This window comes from Rhea americana, unplaced genomic scaffold, assembly GCF_003343005.1.
Source record: "Rhea americana isolate MKP2758 unplaced genomic scaffold, rheAme1 scaffold_29, whole genome shotgun sequence".
Lineage (NCBI taxonomy): Eukaryota > Metazoa > Chordata > Aves > Rheiformes > Rheidae > Rhea > Rhea americana.
Window position 1 is genome coordinate 3425813 of NW_028186412.1, and position 20951 is coordinate 3446763.

The following is a 20951-nucleotide window of genomic DNA, read 5'->3' on the forward strand; positions in this document are numbered from 1 at the left end:
TTGACATTATTTTTATTTGTAATTTGATAGAACATATTGGTGTCAGCTAGAACTAAGATAACATTTTGGTTTGGCTTATAGCCATAAATAATAAAGACAGTGCTTGCCTCAATGGCTTGTAATCTGAGCAATGTTTTACAATGTAAGTTAATGATGTGATGTAATTCTTTTATAAGTATAGACTGGAAATCCAAGTGTAATATTTAAAATAATTTCATTGGGATTTTGATAACTTTTCCTGCTTATCATACTCCCTTTCTTTTCTTCCATATTTCATTAAGAGCCTCAGGGTACCATAACCCACCACTTCTTTTTTGTTTTTATTCATTTATATAGTGTGTATATTATCCTTTTCCTTTTCCAGGTATGTTCCCTTTTAGTATAATTATTTCTTTCAGATATAAAACCATTCAACACTTAAGATTAAGTAAAGTTTTCAGTGCTTTCCTACCATTATTGCCTACTGCCTGGTTTCCTGTTAAAGATAAGAAGCCAATATTCCTACTTTATGTTAGATTTTCATATCCAGGGAGAATTATTGGCTAATTATGGACAATTCTAGCCTACCTTGGCTTTTTCCTTGACCTCACAACATGGCACTGATACTGATTTTTGTTAATAAGATTTTATAATTGCTTGAAAATTAACATTTTAGACTCTGTTATGGAAAAAAACACTGGAACTGAGCATCCTACTGGCAGTTAAGAAAACAGTAATAGTATTATACTTCTCACTAATGATTTTTTTTTATTTTGTAAGATACCTTATTGACTATCTTTTAATAAAATGTTTATTTATTTTTTTATTAAAGGTTCTGACATACCAAGGATTTTATGATGAAAATCTGGAATGGGTTGGTTTAGAAAACATCCAAATTGTGGCTTCCATGTCTGCTGGGGGAACATTAGGAAGGCATAAACTTACTACCAGGTTTACTTCTATTGTTCGTATTTGTGCAATCGAGTAAGTATGTGGAAACTCATTTGACTTTGAGAACACAGATTAGAATTCAGTAAGATCCCTTACTGAATTAACTCTGTACAAAGTTGTGGTCTGTGATTGTTTTTGGCATTTTCTAGTCCTTCATCTTTTCTAATATTTTGGAATATTCAGATCTGACATCGTATTTGATACCTCTTGGTGTTAGAAACTGGTTAAGGAACAATCTATAACTACCTAATCTTCTGAAGTATTCGAAATATGTTTCCTGTTGGATGATTTTGCTTTCAGTAAACTGCTATTTTGCAGCTTTATGTTAAGGTATTGTTTGTAGGATTAGAGAAAATGTAATYGTACACATTACATTTAAACTGTAGGATTGAAAAGAAATTTTGTTAAGTGTGAGTACATTTAGAGATGTATTTAGAAAATTTATGAAGGTTGCCTATAGCAATAAAAAGAAGTTGTGTTACTTAGCTGCCTGGTGTAGGTCTTATTCACTGAAATTTCATGGGACTTGTTGATATAAATTTGAAACCTTGTTCTTAATAAAGAAATTAAGAATGAATTTAAGTAATTTTCTTCTGTTTTTTTTCCATGTAGCTATCCAGAGAGAGACCAACTGCAAACTATTTATAGTGCCTACTTGGAACCTGTACTACAGAAAAACCTAAGGAATCACCCCGCCTGGGGTTCTTTACCAAAAGTACATCAACTAGCAGGATCTATGGTTCAAGTGTATGAGCAGGTGTAGAAATTAACTTCTTTTTCATAGAGATGGAGAATTTAGAAATAAAAATGTTGTTTAATCATTAGCTTGGATATTAACAAGAGATTAAGAAGTTTTATCAGTATTAAAATGTAAAGTTTTATCTTTTCAGTAAGGTTTATCTCAGCATTAAAAGGCTATATGTTTACAGAGACTCCTAGATATTAGAACCAAAGAGCATTAAGAGCTCAGATTTATTGTATGGCTTTGGCAGGCATCTTAATCTGTATATACTTTCAATTGTTGGTTTATAAAATGTAAATAGTAGTATTTCCCTGCTTTCATCTTTTTACACTGGATGAGGAGACAGCATACTTTAAAGATTGTAATGTGCTCAGGTATTAAGGTATATAAATGCTAAAGAGATTCATGAGGACGCTGCCTTATGCACATCAAGGACTACTTATTAAAACTTCTACACAGTTAAAAATGGGTGTTTAGGCACCCAAGTTCCTTTTTTACTTCTCACTCAAAATTTAAGCAACCTTTGCCTAGCAAAACACTTAAAAACTTACTTCTCTTACTACTGTAAATAGTGTTACTGGAGTAGGTGGGAAGGGTATGTAAGAGCTTACTGTATGTTCTGAGAATGTTTCCATCTATACAGAACCATGTTAAAAACCTAGTCTTTATGACCAGAATGCAGGTATAGCCACCAGTTAGTAGGCACTACATAGTAAGAGTTTCATATGATATTATCAAGATATTCTAAGAAATCTAAGTTTAAGTTTTATCACATCAAAATTAAATAACTGATGATGACAATTATTCTTTCAATTAAAGTTGTAAATTCAAATATTCTCTTTGAAGAATGAGTGTTTCTATGATAAGTCATTTGTAGTGAGTGAATGTTACTCATTTATATTTCTTTTGCATTTTATATTTGGTAAGATGTATTGTTTTGAAAAGATTGTGTGCTATGTATAATAATGCTACACTAAGAAAGTCCTAGGTAACTTATGCAGTTGTTGTTTGCCTCAAAAATGGTGCAGAAGAAATGTTCTAACTATGAGAAATTCTTAGGTATTCAGAAAACAGAATTTGTACTATTCATCTTCACACTTTTCGAAAACACCGAAAGTGTGCATTAGTAAAATATCTAAATATACAGTGTTAATAGAAACTTATTTTATAGGGTATTTTAGAAAAAATAAAATCTACAATTCCAAGTGGTTTACAATTTAAAACATCTTTTTTTTTGACTTCTGTTTTTAGGTACGGGCAAAATTCACAGTTGATGATCACAGTCATTACCTCTTTACACCATGTATTCTTACTCAGTGGGTTCTTGGTTTATTCAGATATGATTTAGCAGGTGGTAAGTCACTTACCTTATTTTCAATGATAAAGCATTTCTGAAATGTCCTAAAATATTTTTGATGTCAATCTTACTGTTGCAACCTGTGCACCTACTGTGCTCCTTTAAAACCATGAACGGTCTATTCAATTGAGGAAAATAAATAGTCTTAACAGTTTTTTCTGTAACCCATAGCAAACAACTATAAAAGCTTGTATGGTGATTTAAAACACTTGTGGAAGCTATTTGTAGACTAAGGGAAAGAAGTAGGTTGAGACTGTGTCTTTTTCTGTAGGAACCTGTAGTTTCCCTGTTACTCCCCTCCCCCCTTTTTTTCTCCCCCCCCCCCTTTTTTTTTTGATGATACAACTTCTGGATGCCCAGAGGCTTGCCACTGATGTTTCTCTTTATATACTTGGTTGTGCATACCCGATGAGGTGACTGTGGAACAACACYATCTATGACCTACTTAACAAAAGAGGAATATCACCATCTATAAACATATAGAAATCTACCTTATTTATATAAATATTTATAAATATCTGTATAAAGTCTAAATATTCTTATGATTTTTGAGTGCTTGACAATTACAGTCCAGTCTCAAAGTTCTTTTCTTAACTTTGGAAAAGGTAAAATTTGTTTAATTTTGGATGCTTTTCCAAGTAGACAGCTTAGGCTTCTTTCTGTTTTCTTTTTGTCCTTYGTTACCAGGTCACGAACAACTGCTTCTTATTATTTTTTATTTGTTACATTAACTGGAACAAAGGGTTACCTAGAGAGGTGCCTTAACACGTATAAAACTGATAAGAATGGTATGCTTATATTCCATTAATTTTTTTGATCCTCAGATGGTATAAATCAGTGTAGTTCAAATGATGGCAGAAAAGCTACACTGACAGTCAGTGAATAAGTAATCTCAACCTGTTAAGAACTCAATTGTTGCATCTGAAAATGATAGATACTTGTACTTTTTGAGGGATGAACAGTATGGTGTGTCATTTACTCCTTACTGAATTTCATCTCACTTTGCTTCTTAYTTCTGAGAGGAATGTTGAAGTCTTATATACTCCAGTGGCCTTTTATAATAGACACTACCTGTTTGGGGATTTATTATTACTGTACTACTTATTATCAATCTTTCTCTTGCTCCTTTAAAACAATCTCCCCTGGGTTTTCTTTCCTTTGTCTTTATTGCTGGATATTTTGTCGTTGTTTGTTTTGATTCTGTGTACATCACCTTGTTTGTTTCCAATAGGATGCTGGCACTAAACTAGAAAACTTGTTTTAACAAAATGTGTTTAATTTTATCCTGTAATGATACATTAAAATGTTCTTATTACTTCATAATATTTGCTTTTTTCTCTTATGTCTTCCATATTGATGGTCTCCTGGTGGTATGTAATCTCGCTTACTCATTTTCGATCTCATATTTTGAAATGGAAAATTTGAGACATCTAGAATTTATTATGAAAATATAAACTTAAACCTCTCTCTAAAAATTTTGTAGGATCATCAACACAAACTGTAGACTATGTATTGGAAATTGTTGCTTATGAAGCACATCGTTTGTTCCGTGACAAAATTGTTGGCGTGAAAGAACTCTCTGTATTTGATAATATTTTAATGAAAGTGTTTCAAGGTGACTGGGGCTCAGATGTTCTGGACAATATGGCAGGTAAAGCATTTAAGACATATTACATAAACTTGAAATACCTGATTAGGATCCACCTGATCCAGTCAGTCTGATAAAATCAGTTACCATATAAATTGAGGACCTATGCTTCTAAATGTTTCATTTTATTTTCACAGATAACTTCTATGTAACTTGGGGAGCTTGTCATGAGGCATTCATTGCTCCAGGACAGGCACTACCACCACATGGGAGGCCACTTGGCAGRCTAAACTCAGCAGACCTGAAAGATATTATTAAAAAAGTGAGTCAAAATTAAGGAATATATAAAAATAAAATTTTAATTTCAAAAATGTACAGCAGTGATTCAAAGACATTTTTTGGAGGAAGTAGCATGCAGACACCATGTTTAGGGTGGGATCTGCTATTTGTTCGAAGATTCATCTCTTCTGTTTGGTCAAAGGAGGGAAAGTCTGTGATGCTATGTGGCAGGCAGGAGGAAGTATCATGCAGCAAGACTGCTTTAATGGAAGTGCCTAAATGTCATTTGCTGGTGACTTACCACAATATGATGGACAGCATTTTGAGAAATACTGATACACGTTTATGTATTGTTTTGAGCACTGAAATGTTTTATGAAATGTTTCCTAACGTAATTTCTGTTTAAAGAGATGCAAATATGTAGTTTGGAGATTTGTCATGCTTTTAAACAGCAAAGAATGAAAAATTAAACTGAGGAAGGAATGCAGGCATGTTAACTCTACTAGTCTCATCTGATTTTAATGTGAGAAGTCTGAGGTCATCTGCCCTTTATTGGTGAAGTTTGATGGACTGCTCTTGCAGATGGGAAACTCGATCCTCTCTCCTTAATTGCCCAGTTGTGGTCAGTAGGCTCTATGGGCAATGAAGTTCAGTAGCCTCAGTAATCATAGAGTTTCTCCAACTGCAGAAAGGTGATGGATCTCAAAGCTGAGGTTTAGTTAAGTATAGTGAGGCCAGAATTTAATCTTGGAATCTKCTATTATATATATATTTGGCTAGGAAATCCCATAATCTGAAGTTATACGGGCACTAGCAGCTTAAAAGTGATCTAAATTATGACAATATTAATCTATAGTCAAACCACAGATCAGATGTCATTCCAGCCCTATATTTATTTTTAATTAATTGAGTGGTAGATTCATATTTCAATATATCAAAGTATTCTAGGGTGGCTTGGTGCTGAGGATGGTGTACAATTCTCTTACTAAGATAATGTGATCTGTTCATTGCTCTATAAGGTGAAGCAAGGTATCTAAATTCTATCACATACATAATTATTTGTAGAGAATATTAGCTTTGTTTCTTAAGCTTTCAAAACTTTAATTTCTAAACTTCTAAATGTTGGATGTTTTCCTATCTTACTGCTTATAGTTATTATGAATGAATAAATTCCTTTGTTGCTTTTTAAATAGGGTATTACCCATTATGGGCGAGACAAAAAAGAGATTGAGATTTTACTGTTCCAAGAAGTCATCAATTATATGTCCAGAGTGGACAGAGTGCTGAGTTTTCCTGGAGGGTCGCTCCTTTTGGCAGGACGGAGTGGTGTAGGTCGTCGAACAGTTACATCTTTAGTTAGTCATATGCATGGAGCTGTTCTGATTACACCCAAAGTTTCCAGAGGCTATGAGCTGAAGCAATTCAAAAATGATCTTAAGCATGTAAGTCACTCAATGTCTTACATTTTGTTGTTTTGTAGGCTTTCATTTTAAAAAAATGGTTTTGGGAATTTCAAATGACACAAAATTGCTATTGTGTGKGGGAGCTCTTTTAAGGAAAGCATAATGTGAACATTAAATGAAAAAACAGATTTTTAGAAGTTCTCAGTGCTCAGATGTATGTAGTGTTCTCTGTAGTAAGTACCCTAAACTCTCTTTTTTTTTGAATACCTGAACCCTTGTTTTGAGTGTTGTATACTTTTAAATTCTAAGCCTATGTGAATTTGAAAGGTTTTTTTCAGGTATGTATTTTCATCTTCTTTCCATGATAAGCTCTGCCTGGTAYGGTAGTTGAATCAAATAGAATTTTAGCGATTTATGAAAATGTACATGTTATTTAAAAAGAAATGGAAATTTTCAATGAAGAGTTGCCAGTGCCTTCAGAACAGCTAAAGAAAATTCCAAAGCTAAGCTCATACAAAATGATGATGCAATTGCTTAACTTTCCACATCTGGAACATTAATATACTCTAGCAAAGAGTCTGTTCTAATTATTTTTTCATTACCAAGCTGTACATCTGTGTAGAATGTTCTTTATATTTGATACCTCAGATAACTGAGGTAATCTTTTATAGATGGATAAGCATAACAACCTAGATGCTGCAGCAAAAATATATAGGTAATATATAATTATGGAGAGATTATCAGTCTCTTATGAAACAATACCCTTATTCCATATACCAAGATTAAAATATTTTATCTATTTCCAGGTGATGGAGCTTGCTGGCATTGAAGCACAACAGGTGGTGTTACTGCTTGAAGACTATCAGTTTGTTCACTCCACGTTCCTTGAGATGATCAACAGTTTACTCTCTTCCGGTCAGACAAGTGCAAAAAGATTATGGTCCTAATTTTACTATACAGAGTTAGTTCAGAGGGGTAGAATTAGATGATGTTTTCTAATTTTGTATCCATTCTAGAAATAATCAAGCCAGAGGGATTAATTAGCTTTCTGTGCTATGGTAGCTAGAATGCTTCCTGTGCATTAAACAACTCAGCTATCCTCTATCTACCCTATAGTAGGGGTGCGATCAAATCCTCAAATTTGCAACTGAAGTAACTTATAAGTTACTTATAAGTCTTTAAAGTACTGTGATAGCAAAATAATTATGTATCATGCTCTACAACTTCCTTTTTTAAATTAAGAATAGGTAATGCCTTCTAATTTGTTAAAATTTAGAGGTGTCGCAACCTTTCTCTGTATGATACAGACTAAGTCCTATCCTTAAGCTTCAAAAAGTAACAAGATAATAAATAATATAATAACAAATAAAAAGTTACTTTATTTCTGTATCTAGTTTTGCTGCTTGAGCGGAGAGATCATTGAAGGACTTAATATGACTTACTAAATGCTTTTTGGGCAGGCTCTATTTTTTGTTCTGTGAATATCCTTTGCTTTCCTTGTCTCTCTGTCCCCCTCCAAAAACAAAAGAAAAAAAAAAGCTCTACAATTTTTATATTGCAGTTTTCAGTCTAATATGGTGAGTCAATCACAGTTACAATTAATTTGAGATAAAGCATTGATTGGAAAACTACAGTAGTTTAGAAGTTGGCTCACAGGTGCAAATTCACGTCATCTTACAGTACCACATTTTTATCATGCAATGCTAAATCCTTATGACTGAGTCTTAAATTAGAGAGGGAGGGCCTAGATAACTTACCTGCTTCATTTTTCTGGTTTTGGATGCATTATGAAGTCTGTTTTCGTATGGATCACTATTTTTGGTAGGTTTGACTGAGCTGTTCAAAGTATATTTCAGTGACACAAAGTAGGTTGTTAAAAAGTAGGTTGTTAAATTAAATCACTATCACCTGATTTGTTGTTTTAATGATATTGTTTATTTTGAAAGTAGGGAGGTAAATACTGCCACGCTGAAATTCACTAGACTGACTGTTCAAAGGAATTTGAAGAATTCTGGTGTATTTGATCAGACATTTTAAATTCATTCTTCAAATAGGAGAAGTTCCTGGACTATATAAAATAGAAGAATTGGAACCCTTACTATCTCCTCTGAAGGATCAAGCTTCACAGGATGGATTTACAGGGCCAATTTTCAACTACTTCACATACAGTATGTGATCAGAATTATATAATTTTTAAGTTATTAATTACAGAAGGATACAAAAGTGATATAATAATGAACAAGTAATTGCTAATAATGATCTCAGTTTTGTGTACATTTTTAACTTTCAGATAGTTATATTAAAAACAGGATAGAATAATGATTATAGTGTGGTATTTGAAGGAATATAACAATATAATTCTTGGCTTAAATATTGCCATCTATCTGAAATTTTGTATCCATGATCTGCAAAGTTATTAAGAATTTTGCTGTTGAAAGTCATTTGGAAGGAAGAAAGCATGTGTCTCCGTTCTTTTCTACTTTGTTTAGACTGTATATCTAATAACAGTCTCCTTATATTTGTCAGTTAAGTTCAGGAAAAAATGATTATGCCTACAAATCACTTTGGATTTTGAGTTGTCTTAAGAAAGCTTATGTTTACAGAAAGGTTTCCTAATTACTTGTGCTTCTTTGTCAGACCAATAGGAAGATAAAATAGTTCAGAAATAGATAGAAGTATATGACTGAAACAGAAATTGGTGGCCATAGTCAAGGGCCCAGGAAGTACTTCTAATTGTCTCAAAGTTGTTTAGAAAGTAAACAAGTAGTAACCATTTAAATACTACCGTCACTTCTAAAAAAAAAAAAAAAAAAAAAAAAAGACACTGATATACACAGTGGCAGTGCATGACATTCCATTAATTTCTTTCTTCAGTTACATTTATAAACATTGCTGCCACAGTGTGAAGTGTAATAGTATTTTTTTTTCAGAAATTGTTTTATGATAAGCATTGAATGTCAGTCATGTCTGTAAAATTATTTGTATTTACAATAAGTCTATTGCATAGTCAGATTGCTATCTACTGAATATTTAAATTTGTTGCATTTCCTTCAGGGATCCAACAGAATCTGCATGTTGTCTTGATCATGGATTCTACCAATTTAAATTTTGCAATAAATTGTGAAAGTAATCCAGCACTGTACAAGAAATGTCAGGTCTTGTGGATGGAARGCTGGTCTGAAAACAGTATGAGAAAGGTAAAAAGAAAGTAATAAAAGGAAAGTAGTGAACATTGCTAGCTTTATTTTGTGAATGCCATCTTTCTACTTTCACATGCTTCTCAGCTAAAGCAAGGGTAAAGTGTGTTTTGTAAAGGGTTTGAAAAAAGCTCCTTAATAATTTTAGATTTATTTATTTTTTATTCTCTGTAGATATTTTGTAAGTATTCCATTAATCAAAAAACTGTGATATCATTTGTTTAAAAGAATACCTTTATATAACTGAGCTCTGATAGAGAAGAAAAAAAATATCTAAATTAGTGAAGGAGCAATTGTCTCTGTGCTTATTCAGTTAATTTGTGCAATGCTATAAAAACAGAAAATTATATAGAACAGTTAAGCAGTGTTATTTCACCAGTAAGGATATGTTTTGTTTTCTTTGTTGGCTGGTTTGAACAAAATGCTTGCTACTTTGACTCTGCACAAATGCAATATTTAAGCACAACAAATGTTCARATAGACTGCAAACAAAATGATTTGGTCAACTAGCATACGCTGATGATATGCACTATTATTACTATGCATGAGAACTCATTTAAAACTAGGTTTGTTACGTGTGTGCTCTATGCATACTATGTTGATCTGTGATTGCTTTTAAACCTTGTGTTATTCCTGAATTTCTGTAAAGTGTTTTGCTTGATGGAAAAGTGCCGTTGTGTTCTTTTTAGGATCAAAATCTACTTATTTCAGGATGTTCACAATGTAGGTTTGAGAACAATATATGGTACTTTTATATGTCAGGAGGTTGCCGAATCTGGTGCTCTGATAGAGAAGAGGCTGCCACAGCTCCTTGCCCCAAAGTCCAACAAGTAGCAAGGCTTGACATGTATTCCCAGTAGGCACACACACAAATACATGTATGCAGTACACATTACACATATATATATCACCAGTCCCCCGAAACAACCCAGACAGTACATTTCAGTCTTTTCAGATTAGCAATTAAAATTATTTTTTTAATCTTAAATTTTCTTTATACATATCTTTGATACAAAAAATCATGTTTATTTTTTAGATACCTGAAATGCTTTTGAATGAATCAGAGGAACAAGAAAAAACTGGGAAAGCATATAAGGAACATAAGAAAAAACATTCAGGTAATACTTGCACGGAGCAAATTAGTATGGCTGTTCTTTAGCTATTATTAATTATTATTAAACACACTATTTCAGTGCTCGGTTGGGCATGGATGATTTGCACGCAGATTCATAGATTTTGACATTGTTCACATGGGAATGCTAATCTGGGAAGTGCATCCTGGGTCATTGAGCCCAGTGTCTTCTGTCACGAGCAACCGCTGCATATATTCGGTTTTAAAGACTGATCATTAATTCCTCAAAAAAAACACGTTGTATTATTTTTAGTTACTTTATGTAAGATAAGAATGGTTATATTAATTTTCTGTCTATCAAATTATGTTGTACAGATGATTCTGATTTTCTGAAGTCATTTTTGACAATCCATGAATCATGTAAATTGTATGGAGCAACCCCCAGCAGGTATATGASATTTCTTCGCATATACAGTACTATCAATAGCAGCAAACGAAGAGAGCTGATAAAAAGGCAGAATCACTTGCAGGTAGGTATTTAAAACATTTTTGACATACAGCTTTCCAAAATACTCTCACATTTGGGAATACTTTGTGTATTATGAGTGGTAGCTGCTAGCATGGTTGTGTGAGGTTTTCTTGTCTGTGCATGCTCATGCTGTGGTTTCAGGAGAGGACTGGTCTGAGTCTTAAAGCACATCTTTGTTCATATGACTTGTAGAATGAAGGATATTTTCTTTTTTTCATTAACATTTCCTTATATATATCAGAATGAATATGCTTTTTTGATAGTAATTGCAAGTACTTTAAATTTTTAAAGCCCTGTGTGGTGGAATTGTGTTGCAACCAACCCACCATCTTTACTTCAATTTAACTCTCATTCTCTGCTTGTATACTTTTTCCCGCTGTAGCTCCATAATCCATCCGTTTATCTCTACTTCAACTACATTCTCTGTGTGATTCTTGCATCTTTCTAGTTCAACAAGCTGTTATTGGCCTCGTGGTGCTCCTCTGTAACTTAGACTGAGATTCCCTTGTCTGTGACATCCTCACTTTATATTTTGGAGTTTATTTCAAACTCCTTTTTCACAAATCAAAACTTTATGCAGCTTTAGACCAAATACACTTCATCTCACAGAMTACCTGTTACTCATCTAACTACCTGTTACTCCTGTTCTCTATTTATAACATGCTTATTTTTGAAATGCACTTGAATGTCAATACTTCCTTGTTTTTCTTCTCATAATATATTTATAAAAAGTTCTGTGTGATCCTTTAGGGCACAAAACTTTTCCCCTCCATTTCAGCTACTCTTCTCCATTCTGAAACCCCACTTGCCAAACTAATTCTTAAATAAATGGTTCTCAGGATAAGCATCTGTCAGAAGCATACAACTTCCCTGCCTTATGCTGTATGCTCTTTTTATTCTGCTTGCAAATGTTCTTCCATCTCCGTACTAAGCAGTTTACAAAGATAYGAGTTTGTCATGGTAGAAATTGTGGATTTTACTATTTATTTGGAAAATAATTGAAAGTGGACTATGATTTATTTGTGACAAACACTGATGTCCTTGTTCTCTTCTTTGGCTAAATAGAAGTAATCATTTACATGAAAATTAGAGACATATCCTAAATCAAACATCTTCCAGTTAATATTTTCAAATAAATTTTGAAACAATTTTGTCGTCTTGTTGTCATGAAGCAAATCATTTAGAAAGTCTTGATAAAGAAAGTTGTTATCTAAAACGTACCTGAGATTTAGATTATGCACGTCTATGTTACTTAGAGAATGTACAAATATGGATTATAGGGTAGCCTARTTTATTTTAGTTTGTTTAACTTTTGTAGATTTGCTTTTAGAGAGAAAATAATTATCGCTTAACTCAATTGAAATGCTGTACCATTTGCTATTCTTTTAAAAATTTATTATTTGAGGATTTAGTTTTTAGATTTTTGATACARTAAAAGACCTTATACTAACACATTGAGTATCACATCTCCTTTTTGAGCTAAATAGTATTAAGAAGGTATTGTAAATAACACTGAGAAAATACAGAATGTAAATTTTATGCAAAGTCAAAGAAGACAATTGAACTCTCAGTAAAATCTATTGAGATTTTCCTTGAAATTATCARAAAGTGAATCATATGCAGTCACACATAGCAAGTGTGAAAGACAATGGGAGTAAACTCAGAGTTTACAGCAGTTGGCTGGGAATAAGCATTCTGTTTTATAAAGAAAAATGAAAAAAAAATAGTCTATGTGACCTTTAGTGTCTGCATACTTCTTGTAAAGAACCTTTGCTTAAATTTGTTTACAATTTCTTGCTAAACAATTATTTCTTATGAACTTTTATAGGCAGGTGTTTCAAAGATGAATGAAGCTAAAGCCCTAGTAGATGAATTGAACAGAAAAGCTGGGGAACAAAGTGTATTACTCAAAACTAAGCAGGATGAAGCTGATGCTGCCCTCCAGGAAATTACARTATCTATGCAGGTATTGTATATGATCACATCACCAATGGAAAAAAAAATCATTTTCTGTTTTGGTCTCTCTAACTGACTTTGCTTTCTGTTTTTTAAGAGAATACGCCTAAGGGAATTGCCAGGAATGAGCCCTGGTGCTTGAAAAAATTTGCAACAGAACTGAGAGGATTAGATAATTTAAATCATATTTGAATTGATTGTGTAGGAAGAGATCAGTGTCACTTTTGCACCTGAGTAATATTTACTACTATAGATTACTCTGAAAGGTTTCCTAGAACTTTATAAATGTAAGCTGATCCATTTTTTAATATCTCTTAAAAATAAGAACTTCCAAGAAAATATTGATAAATTGCAGTATTTTAAGTAATAAATCTTACAGATTAATTCTCTGGATCCATGAGAAAGTGCTTATTTCATGAGTTAGTATTTTGAGATCAACATAAACAAGGGTAGGTAGTATCTCAGTCCTTATAACTCCTTGAACTTGAAYGATAGAAAAAGTGATTTGTTTGGTATGTTACCTGCTGTTCTGTATACAGCAGTCTCAGAGAGTTTTTATCTCATTTCCCCTGATTTCTGTTTAAATCTGTGTCCAGTAGAGTTACATGTTGCACAGGTAGCAGATATTACATTGTAGGACAAAATCAAAGTATAGGCCATTAGCAATGAAGCATGATGGTCCAGCAACATCAAAAAAGTGTTAATGGAATTCTGATTATTTAGTTTAGCAGAAAGTGTAAATAGCCTCTAACATTTTTTAAGTCATATGAGCCCCAAAAGTAGGAGTATAAATCTTCTCCATGGTACAGTAAAGAAAGAGAAGGAGATGTGATAAATAAGTGCTTAAGTTCCATCTAATTTAGTCAAACAAATATCAACTTAAACCTAGAGGTTAAGTGCTTATATATTTTTCTTAATTAAACTATCCTATCATTAAATATTTTCAGATATTGTAGCATGACTGGTGCTGTACAAGTTATAATGAAGACTAAAAGAAATAAGAGAAATGTGAAGAATGGAATCTGTATAAATGTGAAACCTAAAGATAATCTTTCTTACAGAGTGCTAGTGAGCAGAAAACAGAAATGGAAAAAATAAAACAACAGATAGCAGAAGAAGCTGCAGAAATAGAAGAAAGAAAAAGAAAAATTGAAGATGAGCTAAAAGAGGTTCAGGTAAGAACTGATAAGGAAAAGTAATCTTTTGCAGTCTGAGTTTGTTTGGCTGACTCAAGTTCTGCCGTGCAAAATAATTCTATAGGATTTATCTTGTTATTTCTAATATTTTACTCTCAATTATTTAGATATTAAAACTCTTCATGTATTAGAAAACAGTTCATTCTAATTACCAGATTTATCTTGTCTTTTCATCATTCAAATTTATTTTCTATTTGATGTTAATTCTAATAAGATTTTTCAGAGCAAATCTGACCTCCAGTTACTGTTTCCCTCCTGGGACAGTCTACAGCTGAGGTCCATGGTTTTTACTAATACCTTCTTTAGACAAGCTATATCATTTCTCCTGGGTGAAGCTGATAATATCCTAGGGCTTGGCATTATCACCTTAACAGGAATAGTTCAATGACCAATATTTTTCCAACTATTTTTTTTAGTTCTGGAAGTTATATATCTTAATGGCACTGTAGTAAACTGCTTGTTCAAGAGAGCATTAGGCAACCTTTTCGTTTGGGAGGCATGTGTCTTCAGTCATGATATTCAGTCTTTACTTTTCATCCCATCATTTTGGGATATATCATATATGTATGACCRATACTAAGATCTTCATAACATTTATGAATTAAAGTGCTGAATCAAAAGCTTCAGAATGTCAGGATGATAATGTACAGTGTTATATGGAAGTATATTGTCACAAATAAATACATGCCAAATTTTTTAGTAACTTTTGTTCACRTAAACACATATCAAAGGTTATTGGTTAGGTAATAAAGTATTTAACACAAAAAAGAACAGGAAATTGTATGAAAACTGAAAAGTCAAATGCTCATTTCCTTATAGCCGCATATTTTTTTTAACACATTTTTATGTTTTAAGCCACTGGTTAATGAAGCTAAACTAGCTGTTGGAAATATAAAGCCAGAGTCTTTGTCAGAAATCCGGTCATTACGGATGCCTCCTGACATAATCAGAGACATWCTAGAGGGAGTTTTACGACTGATGGGAATTTTTGATACATCATGGGTGAGCATGAAGAGGTGAGGATTTTATTTAAGCTTTAAATGTAGGCAGCAATTTAAAAAATGAAATACTTTCTGTTATACTCAGTAATAATGTATCTGCAGAATAGTTTAGTTTCATAGAGAAATAACATCTTTAACTTAACTATTTAATATCTTTTACAGTTTCTTGGCCAAAAGAGGAGTGAGAGAAGACATAGCAACTTTTGATGCCCGTAACATTCCAAAAGAAATACGAGAGAGTGTTGAAGAATTACTTTCCAAAAATAGAACATCTTTTGATCCGAAGGTAATTCTTGATTTCACTATATAAAATAAAATTAAAAAAAAAGAAAACACACAAARAATTTTCTGATTTACAAACATGCACTTAAATTACTGAAAAATGAAAATGAATTCTACTTACAGAAGAAAAGTCTWTGTCAATAAAAGAGAAAAATATAGCAGAGGCTACTCTGCTACTTTGTTGCATACTGCCTCTAACAGCGAGGAATTTGTTGGAAGTTGAGGAGAGATGGGATGAGAGAATAAGTCATCAGGCATTAAAGTTCTTAAGAGATCTTGTGTCACTGGTACAAATCAGAAGGCAGGTAAAAGCGTTGTAACTAGCTTTTTGTGTCATTGTAACAGAGTCTTTAACTTCATGGTTAATTGAAAAAAAGATAATTAAATGGCTTGGTGATATTGAGACCTAATTTGGCAGTAGCTACTAAAAGGAATTCTAAAATATTGGTTCCTTATTTTTAAAAGGAAGGTGATAATTTCCTGAAAAGGAGCACTGATAGATGATGGATTCATTTAGAACTTTATAACTTCAATGAAGCTTCAGAGTTGTCTGTTATTTTCTTTACACAAATTGGTGGCCTACAATATAATCTGTTTGTAATGATTTGAAAGTTTTGTTCCATTGAGGAGCTGGCTAATCTGCATATCTGTGTTGATAACTGGTGAATCTTTGCAGATTCTGTATTTATGTCARTAATATTTTACTTAGAGGACTCTTTGGAACTGATTCTGTTTTTTCAGAATGCTAAAAGAGCCAGTGCTGCAGCCGCTCCATTAGCCTCTTGGGTGAACGCCAATGTCCAGTATTCCCATGTCCTAGAACGAATACAACCTTTGGAAAAAGAAAAGGCTGGCTTGGAAGCGTAAGTTAGAGACCATTGCAAAATAAATGTTCTTAATTCCAACAGTGGTGCGTGAGACTAAGGCCAGTGAGGARGAATTCAAGTTCTTTAAAAATATAAGAAATCCCAAACCATTCCTGGCCCATAGATGGTGGAATGCTCATGCAAGCACGGACAAAGCAGAAGTGTACATTTTTTTTTTCCTTTGGGAGCTATACTTTGGATATGTTTTGGCTAAACCCAAGTTACCAGTCTCATCTGAAATGTGTTTGGGAGAGATGAACATCATAGATATGTTTAAAACTTGTTTTGTCAGTGAAACCCATGTTCCTGTTTTTTTCAGCCAGGTGGCAAGTGTAGTCAGCTTCTCCTTAGAATCATGTGGATATAAAATAGTCTTCTGACCAACCATAAATTGTGGGATCTCTACTGATTATTTTGTGAGGACTTAAAGTTCTATACTGGAAGAATTTGGAGAATCTCTGCTTTTAAGAATAGATTTGAATATGCTTAGTGTGCATTTTCAAAACTATTCTTTGTGATAAAAAGCAGCCAGAACTTTTAAAAAAGTTAAAACAGATTTTTTTAATATAAACCATAAGGAAGAACTATGTTTGGCTCTCTCTGTGTATTAACATTTCTGTTACACTTACATTTTTTCCCTTTTGATTCATAGTCTTAAAACAAACATTACATTTTTTTTTTTTAGTAATCTCAAGAAAACTGAAGACAGAAAACAGAATTTAGAAGATCTTCTGAACTCTGTTGGTCAAAAAGTGTCAGAACTGAAAGATAAGTATGTTGGTTTTGTTTATTTCAAGATGTAAATCAAAACATTGATGATTTTACAGTTTGAATACGATGAGATTTTTCTGACCAAATGTAACATGTCACTGTGGATATTTACATCAAAAGTAGCCACATTAGGCTGACTACATCATCAGTGGACCTAAATACAGAATCACAGAACGGTTGAGGTTGGAAGGGAGCTCTGGAGATCATCTAGTCCACCCCTCTGTTTGAGCAGGATCGCCTARAGCACCTTGCACAGGATTGTGTCCAGGCAGGTTTTGAATATTTCTAGAGAAGGAGYCTACACAACCTCTTGGGCAACCTTGTGTTTTAAAATGCAGTCCGTCTCATAGCTCACAAGAATTGCTCCTTTAAAACAACTGCTTCTCACTATCACAGAGTCACAGAATGGGTAAAGTTGGAAGGGACCTCTGGAGAACATCTAGTCCAACCCCCCTGCTCAAGCAGGATCGTCTGGAGCATGTTAGGATCGCATCCAGATGAGCTTTGAATATCTCCAGAGAAGGAGACTCCACAACCTCTCTGGGCAACCAGTTCCAGTGCTCTGTCTCGCTCACAGGAAAGAAGTTCCTCATATTCAGGTGGAACTTCCTGTGTTTCAGTTTGTGCCTGTTGCCTCTTGTCCTGTCGCATGGCACTACTGAAAAGAGTTTGACCCCATCCCCTTGACACCGTCCCTTTACTTACCTATGCACATTGATAARATCCCCCCTCAGTCTTCTCTTCCCCCAGGCTCACCAGTCCCAGCTTTCACAGCTTTTCGTCGCAGGGCACATGCTCTAGTCCTCTAATCATCTTTGTAGCCCTGTGCTGGACTCTCTCCAGTAGCTCCATGTCTCTTACTTCTTACTCATAGAGATGCAACCCTTTTGAGCCTGGAGAAAGTGATGCTTAATATTAATTAACCAGCTCTCYTGGACCCCCCTTCCTTCTAGGGTCCTATCCTGTAGAATTCCTCCAAGTAGTTCCCTGAAGAGGCTCAAATCTGCTCTCCTGAAGTCCAGAGTTGTTAGTCCTGCTTATTGCCTTGCTTCCTCAGCACAGGATTCTGATCTCCACTATATCTCTAAGGGAACTTTAACATCTTGTTAGAACTTTGGAAACATTCCTGTACAAGACTTTGATTAATCTCAGCTTGAACAAAGACTGTTCTATTTCTTTCTGACTGATCTACTTTTTTGATGGCTTGCTAGTTGGCTATCTCCATTTCGTTCAATGTTTTGTCAAGAATTTGACATATAGTGGGATAAAAATTGTTGTGGTGAACTTTTTTATATTTTCTTCAAATCTGTTTTAGTCCAAACGTTTAGTTTGATTTTTCTAATTAGGTAGTTTTTTGTAATCAGTACAACCTGACATGTACACATTATTAAAAATAATGTTTTGTAGTCTGCAAAGAAACTGGAAAATTCTTGTCGTTGATATAATGTGTAGCGATGTCTTAGAAAACTTAGATACTGTCTCTGTTTACAGATATTAAATACCTGTATTAAATTTAAAAGCTACATTATTTATTAAATGCAATAATTAATTATGCATTAAATTTTATAAAAGAATATGAAGAACTTGCTTATTGATTAGCACATGTTCTTATTTTGTAGTAGTTTACAAAATAGAGTACTGTGTATTGTGTTGGGCTCATACATAGATTAGCAGATTTCCCTTTTAAAGCTTTTATAGTAACAATTTACCAAAAAGTTACAAATCTATATTATGGCACTGAGCCTACCATTGTCATGACTAGRCACATAACAAGGCTTAACATCAACCACTATAATCAAGTCAGACTGTTTAAATGGAAGACAAAATGATTTTTCAGGCATTATGTTTTATATTGGAAATATGTTTTTAAGTCTCACCAGGATGTCTAAATTTTGTTAGTGAAAAATCTAATGTMCTCATCTGCCAAAGAAGCATAAAGTAGAAAAGAGAATTGTAGTAGTTGTGTTCTTTGTAAATAACAAGGGAGGAATTCATGACAAGTTCAGTTAGGCTTCTTTGAAAATTCTTCATCAGTTTAGTAGTTTTTGATAGCAATTACAAACAGTAATTGTTTTACAGATTCCAGAGTAGAACAACGGAAGCAGCAAAACTTGAAGCTGAATTAAGTAAAGCTCAGAAAACACTGGAAGCTGCAGAGGTACTCATAAGTCAACTAGATAGGGAACACAAAAGATGGAACACCCAGGTTAGTGAAAATTTTCATAAAATACATGTTATAACTGATACTTTTTAAAAGACAGTTTTTGTACTCGTTGCAGATTATGGGTTATCAGCATTCTGCTGATCTTGTAAGTGTACAATTATATGATTCCTCATCAGAAATGAAAACTTTTTTTTTCCTTATGAAACTTCCTTTTATTTCATTGTGCAAGTTATTTTACCTATATCGGATAGATATGGAATGTGTGAAAAGTTCATTTGATAWAGAATATTTAATGTTTTTTCACCATTTTCAATCACAGTAATAAGGTACTTGTTAAGATGGCTGAGCTTTTCAGCATTTACACTGTCCAACTTGTGACACGGTTATAAGGGATAGATTTTTGGAAAGTATTAGGCAGTCATTATCTTAGATACAAAGAAAGTGATTTATTTTATCTTGGAAATGCTGATGTAGACCTAATCAAAATTTTGTGTTACTTTTGAAATCTTTTATGTGTTCACAAACCTTTCTATTTCTAAATTAGAGAAAGTATATCTTACTAGCTCAAATGATATTTTGGAGAAAAACTGACAAACCTTTAGGCATGCAGGTACTCGTCCCATAATGAGAGTGTGGTTTAGGTTAGAGGAGAAAAAGCTGTGTTCATCTCACTTTAAAGTAAAAAGGAAGTATTAAAAAGTTGCTTTTAAGTGTCACTTTTTAAAGTCAGTTTGATTAAAGGAAGCAAAAATGTGACAATACTTCCAAGCCAATTATGGCAGTCTTCTATATTATTTTGATATACCCTAAATTTTTCCAAAATATTTGAATATCTCAAAGCAGAAGTGGTATAGTGCAAATAAGGTATTCAAAGACATAAAAATGTATTTTATCATGTGAGTCTGCAGCAAATCACATTTTTGAGTAGAATAGATTCATGTAGTATTTGGTATCTGCATAAGTGGTGTTAACTAGTGATATTATAGGATCTCCAATTTCTTATTATATTAATTATTTAAATGCTCATATGTGGCAAACTGAAATCAGATTCCTGGATCTTAGTAGCTAAATTCTGAAAAACACCTGTCCATGCTCAGAACTAAAAAGAACTTTTTCTGCACTTTCACATCTGTGTTACAGTAGGTTTGCTAGATATAGAAGCCTGAAATGCAAATTGTATTGTCAGTGACAGGCAGATTTAATTCCACTTTTTATAACTTATGAGCAATCTTAACATAGGATATTTTTTTTTTGTAACACTACTATACATTCCAAATTTTTGTCTTTAAGGTGTCAGAGATAGAAGATGAACTGGCTACATTGCCTAAAAGAGCTCAGTTAGCAGCTGCATTTATTACCTATCTTTCTGCTGCTCCAGAGGACCAGAGAAAAGCCAGCTTGGATGAATGGACAAAATCAGCAGACCTTGAAAGTAATTCTTTTCTCTCTTCTCTCTCTTCTCTCTCTTCTCTCTCTTCTCTCTCTTCTCTCTCTTCTCTCTCTTCTCTCTCTTCTCTCTCTTCTCTCTCTTTTCTCTCTTTTCTCTCTTTTCTCTCTTTTCTCTCTTTTCTCTCTTTTCTCTCTTTTCTCTCTTTTCTCTCTTTTCTCTCTTTTCTCT

The 20951-nt window shown here is 33.3% G+C and overlaps 1 protein-coding gene across 1 annotated transcript in view; it reads left to right on the forward strand.

The window, feature by feature from the left end:
* Window positions 1-20951, forward strand: part of DYNC2H1 (dynein cytoplasmic 2 heavy chain 1) — a 170341-nt gene that overhangs the window by 38235 nt on the left and 111155 nt on the right. The window contains exons 44-62 of the mRNA XM_085309033.1: window positions 812-963; window positions 1543-1687; window positions 2924-3026; window positions 4513-4680; window positions 4815-4939; window positions 6090-6338; window positions 7106-7214; window positions 8354-8467; window positions 9354-9496; window positions 10533-10614; window positions 10944-11098; window positions 12926-13063; window positions 14115-14228; window positions 15105-15265; window positions 15413-15536; window positions 16274-16395; window positions 17084-17170; window positions 19249-19375; window positions 20624-20765. Coding sequence (XP_085165159.1) covers window positions 812-963; window positions 1543-1687; window positions 2924-3026; window positions 4513-4680; window positions 4815-4939; window positions 6090-6338; window positions 7106-7214; window positions 8354-8467; window positions 9354-9496; window positions 10533-10614; window positions 10944-11098; window positions 12926-13063; window positions 14115-14228; window positions 15105-15265; window positions 15413-15536; window positions 16274-16395; window positions 17084-17170; window positions 19249-19375; window positions 20624-20765 — 2560 coding nt within the window. The remainder of the gene's footprint in view (window positions 1-811; window positions 964-1542; window positions 1688-2923; window positions 3027-4512; window positions 4681-4814; window positions 4940-6089; window positions 6339-7105; window positions 7215-8353; window positions 8468-9353; window positions 9497-10532; window positions 10615-10943; window positions 11099-12925; window positions 13064-14114; window positions 14229-15104; window positions 15266-15412; window positions 15537-16273; window positions 16396-17083; window positions 17171-19248; window positions 19376-20623; window positions 20766-20951) is intronic.